Source organism: Rhea americana, unplaced genomic scaffold (assembly GCF_003343005.1).
Source record: "Rhea americana isolate MKP2758 unplaced genomic scaffold, rheAme1 scaffold_82, whole genome shotgun sequence".
Taxonomy (NCBI): Eukaryota; Metazoa; Chordata; class Aves; order Rheiformes; family Rheidae; genus Rhea; species Rhea americana.
In genome coordinates this window covers 110,182-126,213 of record NW_028187001.1, presented here as the reverse complement: position 1 = coordinate 126,213, position 16,032 = coordinate 110,182, and the positions used below count along the sequence as shown (strand labels likewise).

The following is a 16,032-nucleotide window of genomic DNA, read 5'->3' as shown; positions in this document are numbered from 1 at the left end:
AAGGAAAATTAAGCAGAAAAAAAAATGATGTGAATAGCAAGTCACCTGACAGACTTAGTTAAATCAAACAAGATGAGGAATGGTTCAAGTATTGCAAGTTTGGTATAGCAATCACTAAAGGAAAAAAACAAGCAGTCCTGAGGAAATTTTGGCTATAAGATTAACAGTGGTTTTCTTAAAGAACAGCTTGTGATTTTTTTTTACGTTTTAATGAATTTGACATAAAAAGTAGGAGCTAAAATATCTATGGTAACAAGCAGACTCTGTGATCYAGGAGGTCCTTTCCAACCTGTATGCTCCTCTATTCCTCTCCTTCCTACTTGACATCCTTCACAAACACAGAAATTTTAAAGGCCTCATAGAAACTATTAATCTTCCTGGCAAAGACTAYGAGACAAATCAACAATGAAAAGCGTTTCTATTTTATGGAAAAACRTTCTGTTAGGAAAGCTGAATATGCTTTATGCTACAGTAAAAATAGTATATGTGGGGAGAATGGAAAACATTTATTAATCAGGAGTTTCACTGACTACTTTCAGTGTCAGCTAGCGCAGCGAGTCATAGACAGCACCCGCTGAAAATAAAACACACACCTTAAGTGTGTCCAATACACCTCGATTCTTAAAAGTCTGGTAGAGTCTTTTCCGGAGCTCATCYTCGGACAGCGCCTCCCGTTGAGCCGAGGACATCCTGCCCTACGGCACCAGAAAGACACCTCACCGACTCCGAGCTCGACCCGCGGGCCGCGCCGCGCCGCGCACCCAGCGCCCACAGTCCCCGCCCGCCCCCGCCCGCCAGCTCCAGGCGGTTGCCGGCGGCAACCTCGCGCACCTCCAACCGCCGGCTCCCGCTTGCGCTGCTCCGCGGGGCACCCGGGGGCTTCCCGGGGCCGATCGGCCCGAGCCTCCCCCCCCCTTCCTCGCCCCCCCGCGCGGAGCCCGCCACCTGCCCCGGCCCCGCCGTCACGGCGCACCCGGCGCCGGCAGCGGCTCTCGCGAATCGGCGCCGGCCGCTCCCGTACCGTTGCGGAGCGCCCCTCGGCAGCTCTCGCGAGAGCTGGCCGCCGCCGCCGCCGCCGCCGCCGGGCGGTACCGCGGCATTGGTCGCGGCGCTGGAGCGTCACGGCGGGCGCGCCGGGAAGAGCGCTTCCGGGCGGCCGTTGGGAGCCGTTGGAGAGCTCGCGCCTCGGGGTAGGCGGCCGGGCCGGGCCGGGCCGGGCGGGTGCAGGGTATCCCTCCCCTCCCCCCCCAGCTCCTCGCGGCGGAGCTTGGCCCTCCGTCTGGAGACCGCAGCCCTCGGCAGTAGCGGGCGGTGTTGCCGTAGGCCCGAGGGCGTGGGCGGTGCTCAGGAGGCCGTGGCGCGGCGAGGAGAGCCCTGAGGCGGTGTTTCTTTTCCTCCGGGTAGCCCTGGAGTCGCTAGGGATGGGGCCGGGCCGCGGCGCCTCGGGTAGCGGCAAGGCCTGTCCCACGCTGCGCGGCAGGGCGATGTACGCCCAGAGAGCGGCGGCGGTCTTCATCTCCGTCCGTTCCCCTTTTTACTGATGGTATGTAGGACCCCCAGGAGGAAAAAGATGATAATTTTAGGAGACTGATTTACGACATTATTTCACATGATCAGTACCATCTAAGTCACTGGGAGTGCTGTCAGTAGATAAACTGACTCATCATTTCCAGAATAAGTCTTTAGGTAGTGTAATTAGAATCATTTCCTGATGATGATAGGCTCTCCAGTTATTTTTCTCTTTTTTTTAAAAGTATACCTGCCAGGGTGAATGATTATCAGTTTGTAATCGACAGTAAATGCAAATAGGAAGTGTGTTGGCTGATATTTAGGAGGACCTTGAGATGCACTAAGAGTTTGTATGTAGCATCATTAGTAAAGCGTGTGTATCTTTTTCTTAAGAAACGTTATTTTGAAGAATGTCTGGAAGCTTCTACTTTGTAATTGTGGGTCATCATGATAATCCCATATTTGAAATGGAATTTCTACCTCCTGGAAAAGTAGAAACCAAGGTGCGTGTATGTGTGAATTGTTTTTCCYTGTACTGCTCTGTGACATAATTATGGTGCGTTCTCTTTGATAATTTTACAGTGTATTGGAAACAAACAAAATGTTGTCAAAAGTCATATTAGTATCCACTATCTTGTGTTTTTTTACAGAAACTTAGTAATAGGGAGCAGAACTCTGGAGGAGTGAGTCTTCTAAAATTTCTCACCAGATCGTACTAGTCTCCATGAACATAGCTTCCTTAAATATCCTAGTGCTGTATTGTGAAGTTTATATGCTAGTCATGCCTCAATCATTACTGCTAGTTTATAGTGCCTTTATTGTGATTGTTCTTTATCTAATACTGCTTAATGTAATTACCTCTTTTAGTGCATCTGTACACARTAATAAGGAAAAGTTAGGGGTATAAATTTGAAAGCTGTATTTTAGTCTTTTAAATATTTATGATACAAAAAAATCTACCATTTAACATTTATTTAGTATTCATGGTTCCTTTCCAGTAAGGCAATTTTAAAACATGTAYTGATATGGATTTGAGAGTATGAGAAATGTATGACTATTCAATACGTAGTTGGAAGAGAACAAATCTATTAATTGTCATATTGCATCAAAGAATTAGTAGACTTTAGAATGAAAGTGCATGCTTCTGTATCAAAAAATGGAAGTATGTGCTGTCACTGATATAAATAGCATGAGTTCGTCTATATTTTGAACTAGTGTTCTGTAAAAGAACATAAGATTTTTCAGGTTAGACTTGGTATGGGAATGTTTTGGATAGTGGAAGAAAACATTTTCTGCATTGTGCTCATGAAAATAGCTTGACTCAGGTAAGTTTCTTGTCTGATTGAAGATTTAGTACTAAATTTACTCCTAAGAGAGACTAAACTCTGTATGTACTGAAAAACTAGTAGGGATTGGCGACTATCACTCTTATTTCTGAGATGCATCATTTAAGAGTGAATTCACTGCAGATTCACAGCATCCTGAAGTAAACATCTTGTATGTACATGTAAATCAGCACAAGCTTTTGCTCTTTAAACTTTACAGCTTAGTCTATTGCTCAGTATGTTTTAATGGAATTGGCAAGGCTGTTAATACTCTGAGTCAGACTTGATTTGGGGGAAGAATATAGTGCACTGCAAAGTATGAGAGCAGCATTAATAGTATGTTGTACAGTATTGTACAAGGACAATATTACAAGAAACTATGCAAGACTACTCACACTTCCAGTCTAATAGAAGCTTATAGAATGATTTAAGCCCATGTTTCTTTTTAGCGGATGTCTGCTAATGTGCTGGTTCTATTAAGTGAACTTTTCCCTATACAACTTATTCTAGTATCAAGGCCAAGCACTGTTTACTGTATGAAGGCTATTACTGTATATTTTATAAAGAGATGCAACTTACATCTACYGGAGATATACGTAATACCAGTTGTAGGACTTTTTTTCTGACTGCTGTGCCCTTTGGCTGGAGCAGGTAGGGGAAGAAGCCCCAAAACAAACAAACAAACAAAAATCCTGTGTTTCTAGGCAAATCTGAAAAAAGGAGAATCTTTCACTGATAATGCTATCAATATATCTGTCCTCTGTGTTTTTATTTTGCCTTCCTCTCCCCTACATYTTACATATTTTAACTCATAGTTCAGTTTTGGTCAAATCTGGTACAGAAGTTATGGTCTAAAAKATCCTAAATTGCATAAATTTCAGAAAAGCAGATGACTGCCATGCAGGAAAAATACCTTATCTGGTAAACTTTGGTGATTCCACATGTGAAGTCGTTGATATGTAAATGCACAGGTAACAGGCTTTATTGTTTTTACTGTTCACAAGACTATTTTGGTGATGCTTCACCTTTTTTGAATCTTGAAACCAAAAATTGTGACTACRTGTTATACTAGTTAAGTTAATCAAAAGATGCTCATATGTGGCAGAAAAGAAGGATGTATAGAACCTYGTGTAACTTGAGCACTAGTTGTTCAGCAGCTTGAGCAAATTATCATTTGGATTTAACTCCTTGAATTACTAATCATCTGTTTTCTGAAAATGTATTAGGATGATCATCGCCATCTCAACCAGTTCATTGCCCATGCTGCTCTTGACCTAGTAGATGAGAACATGTGGCTTTCTAACAACATGTATCTGAAGACTGTGGACAAATTTAATGAATGGTTTGTTTCTGCTTTTGTCACAGCTGGACATATCCTTCCTTCCCTCATCTCTCTCCCYGTAATTATGAAGCTTTTTGCCAGAAAGTGAAAAATTAGATGAAGTGACTTTGAAACAGATCTCTGCTAGTTTCAGCTATTTTGTTAGAGAGTCACAAACTTCAGGAGGAAGTAAGTTGGGAGGCACAAAAGTTACTGCATATTGGAATTAATTAGAAAGATGGATGTTTCCTTTTGGAGGAGCTAAAATAGCCTGATGAAATGTGAGGATTATATGAAGTAAAGGAAAGAGGAACGAGAGGGGAATGGTATGAGAGGGTCTGTGCAAGCTTTTCTACTTCCATCCATTTGATAGTGCTAAAGAGGAAAAGCAGGGATAAACATGTGTGGTCCCCCACATTCTGAAAATACAAGTATCAAAGCTTGATCTTATGAAAATATGAAGGTGTTCATTGTGAAACAGTTGTTATTTACAGCAAATAATCTTGAATGTCATTGTAATTTCAGGGATATGGGGCAAAAGTTGCTGAGAAGGTCATTCCAATTCAGAATGGTCTGTCTTTAAAAAGAATAAGCTTGAATGCAGAGGTGATTCATTTTGTTTTCAAATGGGGGAATTTTTAAATGTAGATGGAAATGTAATGCTTTCTAAATTTATTGCTTCAATTATTTCTTTAAATGCTTCCTCCCATGGAATGGCTGTTATTTTACGTACAGCTAAATATTTTACATATGTGCAGAATTAGGTGTAAATGTTTATCTCAAAGATGTTTTAAATCTTGTCTTTTTTATTTGTAAAATTACTTGGAGAGATATTGATGAAAGTTAAATTTTCCTTAATTGCTTTACATATGAGATTTATAATGCTTCATGATGTAAGGCAAGAAGATGGAATTAAGAACTTCTTTAATGATGTGTATGACTTGTATATAAAGGTAAGAACCAACTTCTTATGAACTCACAGTAATACTTTTAAGTGTGTTCTGTTGTACATGTTTAAACATGCCTATATTACCATGTTTTCTTATCCTGGCCAATGTAAGGGAAAAAGCACCCATGCTGTTACAGTAGCCAGTTGATAATGTGTGACATAAATGCTGTATACACAGTTTAACAAAATAGATTTTTTAAAATCATTTATAAATTATGCCACTTCAGATTTTCATTTTAGTCCACTTATTTGGGGTAGCATTTTGTCACTTATGGTGAGAATGAAAGCAAATGGCTGTTCTACAGAACAGTGTGGGRAAAAAAATGCATCTCTTGAGCAGGAGTAAACGATGTTTTCACAACTGGGCTATGTTTCCACTAGATGGAGCAACTCCAAACACTGATTTCAAGATGCCCATCTCAGCCTCCTACCAAGACTCAAACGGTGCWACTTTTTTTAAAAACAGAAGTTTCCACCAGTGTCATGATGGATTATGTCTTAGAATATGTGCAAAATCATCCCTTAGTAAAATATGTAGGGAGAACATAAGAGCAAGTGACTTGAAAGTCAGTATTTAAGTGTTCTGTGCTCTTAAATAGCACTAAATAGACTGAAAGCTAATACTAGTTGTCAGTTGAAATACTTGTTTTCAGTTCTAAACATTGTGTATATTTATGAGTTTTTCTTCTTTCCTCAGTTTGCAATGAATCCATTTTATGAACCCAATTCTCCTATTCGATCAAGTGCCTTTGAAAGGAAAGTGCAGTTCCTTGGGAAGAAACACCTTTTAAGCTGAATAAATAACTTTTCCTAAGTCAGTGCTTTTTTGTACTTTTCTGATTATTTGAACTGTAGTATTTTTTGGTTAGCATGCCTGACGCTTATCTTTCTGAACACTGACAAATTGGATGCTGAAGAAGGTTTTTTGCTGATACAAATAAAAACAACCTAGCTTCTCCGGTGAAAAGAAGATGTAGTTTCCATTTATAGCTTACGAAAACTAAGTTTTAAAATGTCAGGCTGAGTAGGTACGCTTTGGGACATATGGGTGTCAATGTATATGCAAAATTTAAGCCTCTTTATAGAGGGTGGAAGAAAATTTGTTCTAAACACAAAAGATGTCTTTAATTCATGTGATCTAACGTGAGCAAAAAGGAATTTTTGACTGTTTGGCCTAAATGCTTAATTTTGCTATAAAGCTTTCTACTTACAGTCTTTAGATAGAAAACTTACTCTGAAAAACAACAGACTAATTTTACCTGTCATGGTATTAAATCAGTTCTATATCAATATTGTAAAATATGTAAAGTGCTAAGTATAAAGGAATGAGAGGGGTGTCAGAAAAAGCTCTGCAGTTTTCTGTAGTCTTTTAGCAAGTTCTAAAGCTTGAAATTGCAAATTACCAGATGTTTAGTGCAATACATACTTAGCTGCAGTGTTGTATCGATGAAATGAGTGAATAAAGTAGACCGAAACAGTTTGGTTTCCTCTGACTTTCAATCTAATTCACAGTAGAAAAAATGCTAATGTACATATTGAGATCCATCTTTACTGTGAAATTCCATTTGCTGAGGTTCCAAAAAGCATTATTTCATGGTTAAGGACTTCTTTGCAAAACTTAACATTATTTTGAAATAGTAATTTAGCAAACATCYAACTTTCATTCATKGTACATTTTTTTAAAAAARWSTYTTMTTTTTCCAGCAAAACTGTATAAACTGTTTTCTTGCACCTTTTGTTTTGAGATATTTAAAGTAATTTCTAAAGGAAGTAGCAAGCTGTTCTAGAAGGTATATTTTGCATAGTCTGTATGCACTACTTTAAAAAAACATGTGACTAGGTGTTTTGAATGTATAGTTAGTTATTATCTTTGTAATGTATGCTTCCTCCTAAATTGTCACTGTAAAATATGCCATRAAAAAAACAGTAAGATTATATGTAAAGATCCAGATATTTACCTTAAATAAAATGTGATATGATGAGGTATGGGTGCCTGTTGAGTGTACTTGAAATGATTTAGGAGAAAAGTAGATGGCCATTGGCTACCTTTTATTGGAGGGATAGAAAGTGAAGATGGGAATACTTCTYTGTAGTAGTATTTCATAAAACTGCATCATTCCACACTTTGATAGTGTCATCTAATCTCATGTAAATCAACTGGTTCTTGGTAGGTACATACATTATATCAGGAGAAACACACCTGAGGTAAGGCATTCTTATTTAGACAGTAGGAGCCATTTAGGTGGAGCCCTTATGCTGTTTTTCTGCTGCTTCCCCCAATATGGCAGTAAGTGTACTTTCACTTAAATATTGACATATACAATATTTTAAGTTTCTTAATTAGACATTATTAGCTGTTTGAAAGTAAGAATTACCATACTTGCAGGAATCTATGAGTGAGAAAGTTAAGAGAACAACCTTTTAATTCAGTAGCAGCTGATTAGAAAAATACTAATTAATACTAAATAATAAAGGTCCACTGAGGAAATACTAATGTTAAATAGTCATTCAGATGATAATGAGAAGGTAAAAATAAAGGATTAGTGCTGAGAGTTTCTGTCACTTAAACCAGGATAATTGCATTCTTTGCTGTCATTAGAGTAGGGATTTTTAATAAAATGAAAGTGAATCTCCTAAGAACAGGTATCATTTGCCTAATTGCCTTATGCCTTCTACCAGTTATTTTCCTCTGAAACTAGGAACTGTAAACAGGAAGGTAGGTCCTATAAGCTTTAATGAAGATGGGCTATCAGTGACCATGAAGGGGAAGAAACTTTATCTTAGGAATTTCCAAGAGACTAGGTTAGGTCTCTTGGATTTTCCAGTACACAGAGCACTTAAGTGTTTTGTGTTAGCATTCTTTCATCTTACTGCAGAAAGTGACATCTGGAAGCAACAGRGGGAGGACTTAAGTCACAAGTGTGCTGTAGCTATGAAATACATAGTTCTATCATGCATCAGGCAGTATACTTCCAGCAACCTGAAGGTCAGTGGGCAGGGCAGAAGACAGACCCCCTTTCCAAGTATTAAGTACATATCCAAGCTCAGAGGCTCAGACATACAAATTCAAATGAAGGCACTTAAYTGCAGAAACTACAAGAAAGTAGTTTGCAGAAACACTACAAGAAAGTAGTAGATAATCTATATTACGAAATAAAATAAAAAAACCCATAAGTTAAATTGCTCTATAACACACACACAAAAAGAAGTGACAGCAAGCTAAGAGTATGAACCAGCCTTAACAAAACCAAGCTGGAAATACAGTTCCTAGAGTCAACTTCCAGCAAGGTTCTGTTATTAAGGAATCTGTCCTAGTTAACTGAGTCAACTTAGAACTAACTAGATCAGTCTGAGCAACTATACAGCCACTAAAATAAGGAGCAGACTGGTTCTCACAGCAGTCTTGTGCTCCTAGCATCTATGTACTATGTTGTAACATAAGCTGTTAGCATATGTCCTAACTTGTACACTGCTTGAAGTTTAGGCAGAAATGCAGTCTCTTTCCCTCATCCCTGTTTTGGGTCTGTTTTRATGCAAAGAGATTGGTGAAAGCTATTTGCATGACACTTTTTACTTTCAGGTTCCTTTTTTGAGTATGTTCTACCAGAACTGCTTCTCTAATAACTTTCTTGCTCCTCTTAAGGGATCTGGAATTTTGCACATATAACTTGTAGTATGCTTTATGTCACTTCACAGAACCCTAACTGTTGCTAACAAGACCCTTAATACTTCAGCTACATTAATAGTGGAATTGAAAAATAAGCCAGAAGTACCTGCCTTATCTCCATATTGAATCATAGATGCTAAGCCTTCACAAAGTGTAGGAGTGCATATTTATTATTTAAAAATTATAAAGCGCTTTTTGGAGTTATCCGTATCTGCTTCTCAGAATTTCCTCCTCCTCTCTCCTATTTCTTTCAAGTACTCAGTCTCCCTCGCAGTATTGTTGTATTTGCTGCAGCCGTTCCTAGGGCACAAGTAATAAATAAAACTTAATATAATGCAAATGTATTAAACCTACTACTTCTTAGTTTGCAGACTTAGTAACTGTGACATTATATAGAAAGGAAACGAAGGGGAAAACACGGTCAAGGACTGCTAGGCACAGGAAAATCACATCAATCTTTGCAAGTTTTACAGTAGTTCTCATCCTTAATCTGTTTCCTTTTAGCTCACTGACTTGAGTTACATCTAMACTACCCAAATCATACTACCTTTATCTATTATTATTTTCTTGTAACCTYACCTCTGCTAATCTGAAGGTAAAACAAAGCTTTAAGTACTGAAGTATAGGTTTACTTTACAAGAACAATTTCATGTTATTATTTTACTATTCCCCAAAACAAGCTTTTTATCTCAATGTAAAGTTAGTTGGAAGACTTAAGAGTTAAGATTTTCTTTCCTCACAGATCTTTCAGCCATTGACTACAAACCTAAACTAAATATGACATAAGTAGCAGCTCAATCTACCTTTAGCAATTAGGTAGCTATAGCTTAAAAAATAGCTCTGTGGCAGTGTACGTATGTAAAACTGTTAGAATGACAGAAAGTACAATGAGCACAAAGATGTCACTTCTAAGCAGAAGCTTATCTATGGAATAAAATCAGTCCTAGAAAGGTACAAATAAGAGTACCATAAATCCAGAGGAGGGGAGAAAAAGTATATTAAGAGCTATAAGTACAGTTTGTTTTGCAAGCTTTAGTTTCAAATACTTACACCTGGTACAGAGTTTGAACAGATACGTTAAGAGAAAACTCTTGCAGTTACTATATGTTTAAGAAAGCTTTTCCCATGTTAGGAAAAGAAAGTTGCTCTACAGGAAGTAGAGTCTGCATAGTGAATAACATGGTTTGTCCTATAGGCCTCTGACTTCTGTTTGAAGTCTACAATGTGGGTGCAGGAATGCCTGTTAGCAGTCAGATCACACACTGAAACAAGAGCATATTGTGAATACTACTCTTTTGAGAGCTAACTTTAAACAACTTGTACAAATACTCTACAACTGAACTGCAATGGAGAACCTCAAATATCTGCATTACTTTATAGAGACTATTAAATATGGAACTTCTATTCATCATCCTTTAACAGGTACAGTAATATTAAAGATATTGGAATTTTTAATTCCAGATCCTACAATGGCAAATTAAATAATGATAAAATTCAGCTCAAATGTTAACTGCTGGCATTTACTTACACTAGAGCTAAAAGCTGTCACAATCACAGTAAGTCAAGAGCTTCCTGAGTTCTCTGTGTATTGCCAATCCTTAGTTTCACAGTACAGAGATTACCAATAGATACATTCATAGCTCGGGTGAACAGTACCAAGAAATTTGGAATTGAATTGTAAACTAGAAGTCCTCTTACACATTTGTCATAACTTGGATCTCCCAAAGAGCTACTAGAAGCTTTCCAAATAAAGCATATATATCACATAACTAAAATTGTTGCAACTTCAATTACCCATATTTTTACCTGATCAATCAGAAACATGCTAGAACAGGACTTAAGGCAGAGACATGTATTAACAYTAAAAGTCATGAGTATTTTGCATTAAACTGCAGGAAAAATTACTATGGCTTTAAAATATTAATGAAGGGAAAAAAAACCATTAAATATGTAGGAATTTTTTTTCCTACCTTTAAACCTACATAAAGGCTAGCGATGTTAGGCAGTTACAGAAAACCTGAAGGATTATATTAACTTATATTAAGAAAGTTTATATATATAAAGTACACATTGAAAGGAATGTAATGAGATTGAAGTTTAATATCTAGCAWTGTTATGAAATAGACTTTTAGTGAAACAAAAACGGAATGCTGATTCCATAAAAATATATACACATATATAAAAGTTTCTTTATGTCTGAATTCCAGAACAGGTTCTCCAAAGTAGTGCTTCTAGAACTTTCAAGTTTTAATTATATTCATAGTATTTATCATTTGATTAACTTGACAAATTACATTCTTAGTCTATTTTTTCTTGACATCTTCCTAAACAAAAGATGTCACTAATTCAATAATGGGTCACTCATGAATGGAAGTTTTTCTTATGTTCCCCTTCGCTCCCCCAAGAAAGCAGCAGAGTATTACAACTTTAATAACAGAGTGGAACCCATTTGTTATTTTATCTACCACACCCTTCCAACCTTCATATAGAGCAAACTAGTCAAAAGTAATTTGGCCGAAAAAAGTTAAGTCAACAACAAGATGAACTGGGTTTCTGTTTCCGATGAAGGTTTACTGTATCTGTTTGAATAAAGTGATCTGATCTATCTTCAGAGGCTAGAACTCTTCTGACAGCTTCTTCAAAGGCTGCTGCAACATTAGTGGCATCTTTTGCACTGGTTTCAAAATAGGGATGGTTGCCATTATTTCTGCACCAGGCTTGGGCTTCTTCTGTAGACACTTGCCTTTCATCAATATCAACTTTGTTACCAAGTATCACAAATGGAAAACTTTCAGGCTCCTTGACATCTGCATAATAAATGAATTCTTTCTTCCAGTTGCTTAAGTTCTGGAAACTTTGAGAGTCATCCACACTGAAAGTAAGCAGGCAACAGTCAGAACCTCTATAGAAAGGAGTTCGCAAGCTCCTAAAACGTTCTTGACCAGCTGTGTCCCATATCTGCATTGTAACAAAGTGTCCATCCACTTCCAAATCTTTATTTAAGAACTCCACACCTATTGTATGAAACAGCTGTGCATCAAACTTGTTAGTGACATATCTATTCATAAGTGAACTCTTCCCAACTCCACCATCTCCTAACAGTATTACTTTAAGGAGTGATGATTTTGCTGCCATTGTTATGGGAATGGATCCTCCTGGTTTTTCTAGACCTGCAAAGATGAAGAAAACTGTTGAAAAGTGGACTTGTGAAAGAATGAACAGAACATTTTAAACACACGTACACACATTAATATCTAAGAAACTTAATTAAAATCTACCAACATCAAATGCCACAAAAATAAGAGGAGTATACTAAATAGGTAAGGTGTAGATATTTATCGTAAGAGATCTCTTCCACAGACTTCAGTCTGCATGGCAYTTAAAACATTTGTCCCCATAAATCTGAAGTTCTTAAGATACAGCGTAACCCTCCACAGATTGTGTAGAATAGAGAACAAATTTGATGAAGGCAATAACTTATTTACATTTACTGAAAAATAATCTGTTGACGAAGAGGGGTGAGAAGATTTCGTAGAGTGCATGCCTTTATAACTTGTCACTTCAGCCCCATATTTCTTTATCAAAGTTACTTTTTTAATGTATAAAAGTGAAAAAGAAGCTTTAGGAATAAAGCAGGACATTATCTGTTCTAGTGTAATTACTGCTACACTTTACTCCAAATTGCAACCAAATAAGGACTCTTAAATCAGCTCCCAAGGAATACAGTAATCTACAGACCAAATGCAAMTACTGTAATTTTGTAAGCCATGTGGCTAGCTCATTTTGTAAGACAGTATTGGTACACATTCAAAACTAAACAGCATACTCCTTGCAAAACAGTGGTGCTGAAGCAAATACTACTATTACAACTACTACAAAAGCAAATTCACTGCTGCTGCTTTAAAATTGTACTCAAGAAAAATGCTAAACACTGTGGCCAAGCCTACACCAACAGTTCAGTTAATAGTAAATACCTCCCCTAAAATAACTCAAAAAGCCTCAAAGYGCTCAAAAGAGTCTGACTGCCAGCACAGGGATGGTAAATCAGTGGCAACAAAGACTTTTCTTTTTATTATTAACTGTCAGACTTCAGGGTTAGGTGATTTTTTTTTTTTTTTGAATTCATTGGTGTTTTTGCCTGCCTAAGGTTTTTCCTCATTACACCAATAATTTTACAGTAATACTGTAAAAATAGCGGGAAAAAAGTGTTTTAATCCTGAGGGTAAAGCTTTGTTTTGAGGAGCTCAAAGTTTTTGTACAAGAACTGCTGTTTCGGTATCTACCTGACACTCAAAGAGCTCAAATTAATTCAGGCTTCTATTAAAATAGAAGTAGGCTTCTATTAAAATAGTGCCTATTTGAAGTGGAACTAGGTCGTAAGTAGGCTGTTTCATCTCCTTCTCTGAGGGAAGGAATGTGGTCTTGCTAGTTGTGGTTAGTGTTACTGGTATATACATCACCTGYGGAATATGGTTATAGAATTAATACTGATACAAGCTGGCATATGAATCACATGGTAAGTGCTGCCTTAGAATCAAGGCCTACATTAGAAACTGAGAATTTCAGGAATTCTTTCATCTTCAGCATTCCATCATTGAACATTTGTTAGAAACAATCTACAGTAAGATGTTCATAAGAAATCCTTTCAAAATATAAGAAACAAAGACTGCTTCCAGTAAGAGTTTTTTCAGAACAAGTAAGTTTATTCATGCTTGTACTGCATAATTAAAAATAATGTTTAAAAATCTTTAGTACTTGAACAAAGTTTACATCACAACAGTACTGAAAAAAAAATGCTGAAGAGCTACAAGTGGATTGTTTAGTTACTGTTCACAGAGCTACAGGATAATTGCTGTGGCTCATGATACGAGCATATACCATTCTATATACATGTGAACAACAGCCTTAATACAGTCACTGGACTATTTGCATATGTTTTCCAGGTTCATGCTGGAAGTCKTTAAAATGCTCTAGTGTCTCCATTTATCTCTTAGTTCTTACTATTAGTTAAGRAATAAGTTACTTGACCTACTCCATTATTTATTAGAAGTTGTTACGATATAATGTGTTTGTGAGAACAGAGGGTACTGAATATTTCACTGTTTTTCCACTTCAGTGGATGGAAATTTTTTTTCCCCCGTTCTACTGAAATCACAGCTTCTCTAGAAGACAAAATGTGAATAAGAAGCCAACTAACATTGTTCAGGCTGGTACTATGCACTTGTTTCTTTGGCTTCTACAGTTAAAAAAACCTGCACTTAGACAATAGTTCATATTATGAAATTATCCATGAAGCCACATTTGAAACAGATCATAAGGAAACTCTGTTAAACAATATCTAGTATGTGTGTRCATCTAGAACCTGAAAAGTTAACTTAAACTATTTAAGCTACATGGAACTTACACTGAGGTCTTAAGAGATTGATGACCACAAAAATACCTTCACTAGGCAGACAGTTACTCTGTAAGTCAGCCGCATAAGCTATTAAAAGTGTGTGTCAGACTGGAACSAAACTGGTGCAACTTTAACACAAAGACTATAGAAGCAGTCTTCACGGCATCTCAGTACGATGCTGCAAGCAACATCACATTCCAGTACATTCAGCTTCCACAAGTAGAAGCTGTCAGGCTCAACTAGCACTTCATAAAGTTTTTAGTTTGAAATAAGTAGGATATATTTTCAGTCCTTTAGGCACGCGCTTAGAAACTTCACCTGAAGGTGCACAGAAGCATGTTTAAAGGCAAACCTAAGTGTGTATGTTTTGAAACAGCAAAGGCTTTATATAACTACAAACAGCTTCTGTTGACTATATAACCAACTCCTACAGGTATTTAATCATTTGTGGCCCCACTGACTTTTACAAGAGTTAGAGTATCTACAGGATCAGGACAATAGTTTCAGCACAGTGGGTTGCTGCCATACTTCCCCCCAGCCTCAACATCTTAAATTATATTTTTAAAGATCAGTTTTTGTAATTAATTCTCTAAAATACAAAGCCCTAACACTCCAACAAAGACCAATGAAATAAAATAGTTAAGTCTCTTGGAGGATTAGTGTTATTTCTTCTATTACATACTAAGCTCATCTGTATAATGTTTTGGGGAAAAACACCATCAACATCTGATATCATATTTGTTGAAATTTATTGCCTTATTTGTTCAGTTTAAATCATCATTCAGCATCTGAAAACAAAATGAAAACTTGATCTCCGATATGTATCTCATTGTTTTAACCAACATCAGGAACTGCAAAACACCACAGAACTATAGATAAATATTCATTCCAGTTATTTCTCGTTATGCGATAAGCTTAATTTGCTTAATGCAAAAATAGTCTCAAAACCTAATGCATAAAGGAGTCTGTAAACAGATTATTTCCCCTCACATTCCCCCGTTATTTAAATATTTAACCCCAAACAAGAAATCCAGAACAAACAAGTAAAAAGCAGCTCCACTATGGTCCATTTTGAAAAATATTTCCAAATTTCCTCCTCTAGCTTCTAAGGAATAAAGCTCCTAGACCACTGACTTCAGTATTCCTTTAAACATCAGAAAAGTTTCTACTAAAATACAATTTCTAACACTATCATACACCATCAGCCAGGTAGTAATTTAATAGTCTCCTCACAGACTCTCCCTTTTAAATGGTGAATGGCAAGTCTGAAACATTTCTATTAGCAGTCTGAACATTTGATAGTGAGACTGAAAACAGCACACTAAGTCATTTCAGAAAATCAGTCCCCACTACAAAAATCTTTGTTTTCTAGCCCTGCAAAGCTTTGGCAGACAGACTAGACAGGGCAAGTATTTTTCTGTCTTTATTTTTCTGATTTCATGAAGACAGCTTTGAAGCTGCCTGTTCACTTTGAGGGCAATTAGCTCTTTTAAACTTTGAGGTACTGAAGCAACAGAAATAGATTCTGTCTAGGTCTAGAAAACCATAGCAGCAATATGCAAATCTAGTCTAGGAATGTCATTTTTATTATAAAAAKCATTAATCAGAGAGTGCCAAAGGCTGCAAAAAAGGGTGCATGTGCTGAACTCAAGCATTGTCTATAGAAACACAGTCAGCCAACACAGTAATCACTCTGTAGCTATGGTGCAGCAAGGTACAGCCTCACTTAAAACTATTAGGTCAACAGAGCCAGTTGAACCAATTTACAGTTCCACTTTTACCAGAGTGATACTAGGCACAGCAATACACCAGAAAAAAGACCTAGCAGCTTAACAGAAAAAAAATGAGTTGCTGCAAAAAATTTTA

At 37.1% G+C, this 16,032-nt stretch overlaps 3 protein-coding genes across 8 annotated transcripts in view; 1 reads left to right on the top strand and 2 right to left on the bottom strand.

Moving 5' to 3' along the window:
* OFD1 (OFD1 centriole and centriolar satellite protein) overlaps positions 1–1,036 on the bottom strand; it is a 37,102-nt gene extending 36,066 nt beyond the window's left edge. The window contains exons 1-2 of one of the 4 annotated variants that reach the window (XM_085323150.1): positions 950–1,036; positions 594–695 (exon numbers count right to left, since the gene is read on the bottom strand). In XM_085323150.1, coding sequence (XP_085179276.1) covers positions 594–689 — 96 coding nt within the window. In that variant the 5' untranslated portion in view covers positions 690–695; positions 950–1,036. Of the gene's footprint in view, positions 1–593; positions 696–831; positions 868–949 lie in introns of those variants that run through there. The other 3 variants (XM_085323148.1, XM_085323147.1, XM_085323146.1) reach the window with 3 other exon arrangements.
* Positions 1,037–1,088: 52 nt separating this feature from the next.
* TRAPPC2 (trafficking protein particle complex subunit 2) lies at positions 1,089–7,088 on the top strand. The gene is made up of 5 exons (XM_085323160.1): positions 1,089–1,190; positions 1,903–2,012; positions 4,061–4,209; positions 5,027–5,108; positions 5,802–7,088. Exons 2-5 carry the CDS (start codon positions 1,920–1,922, stop codon positions 5,898–5,900), a joined length of 423 nt encoding a protein of 140 aa, XP_085179286.1. The 5' UTR covers positions 1,089–1,190; positions 1,903–1,919; the 3' UTR covers positions 5,901–7,088.
* Positions 7,089–10,851: 3,763 nt separating this feature from the next.
* RAB9A (RAB9A, member RAS oncogene family) overlaps positions 10,852–16,032 on the bottom strand; it is a 9,508-nt gene continuing 4,327 nt past the window's right edge. For 2 of the 3 annotated variants that reach the window (XM_085323155.1, XM_085323156.1), the window contains exon 2: positions 10,852–11,941. In XM_085323155.1, coding sequence (XP_085179281.1) covers positions 11,301–11,906 — 606 coding nt within the window. In that variant the 5' untranslated portion in view covers positions 11,907–11,941 and the 3' untranslated portion in view covers positions 10,852–11,300. The remainder of the gene's footprint in view (positions 11,942–16,032) is intronic. The other variant, XM_085323157.1, reaches the window with a different exon arrangement.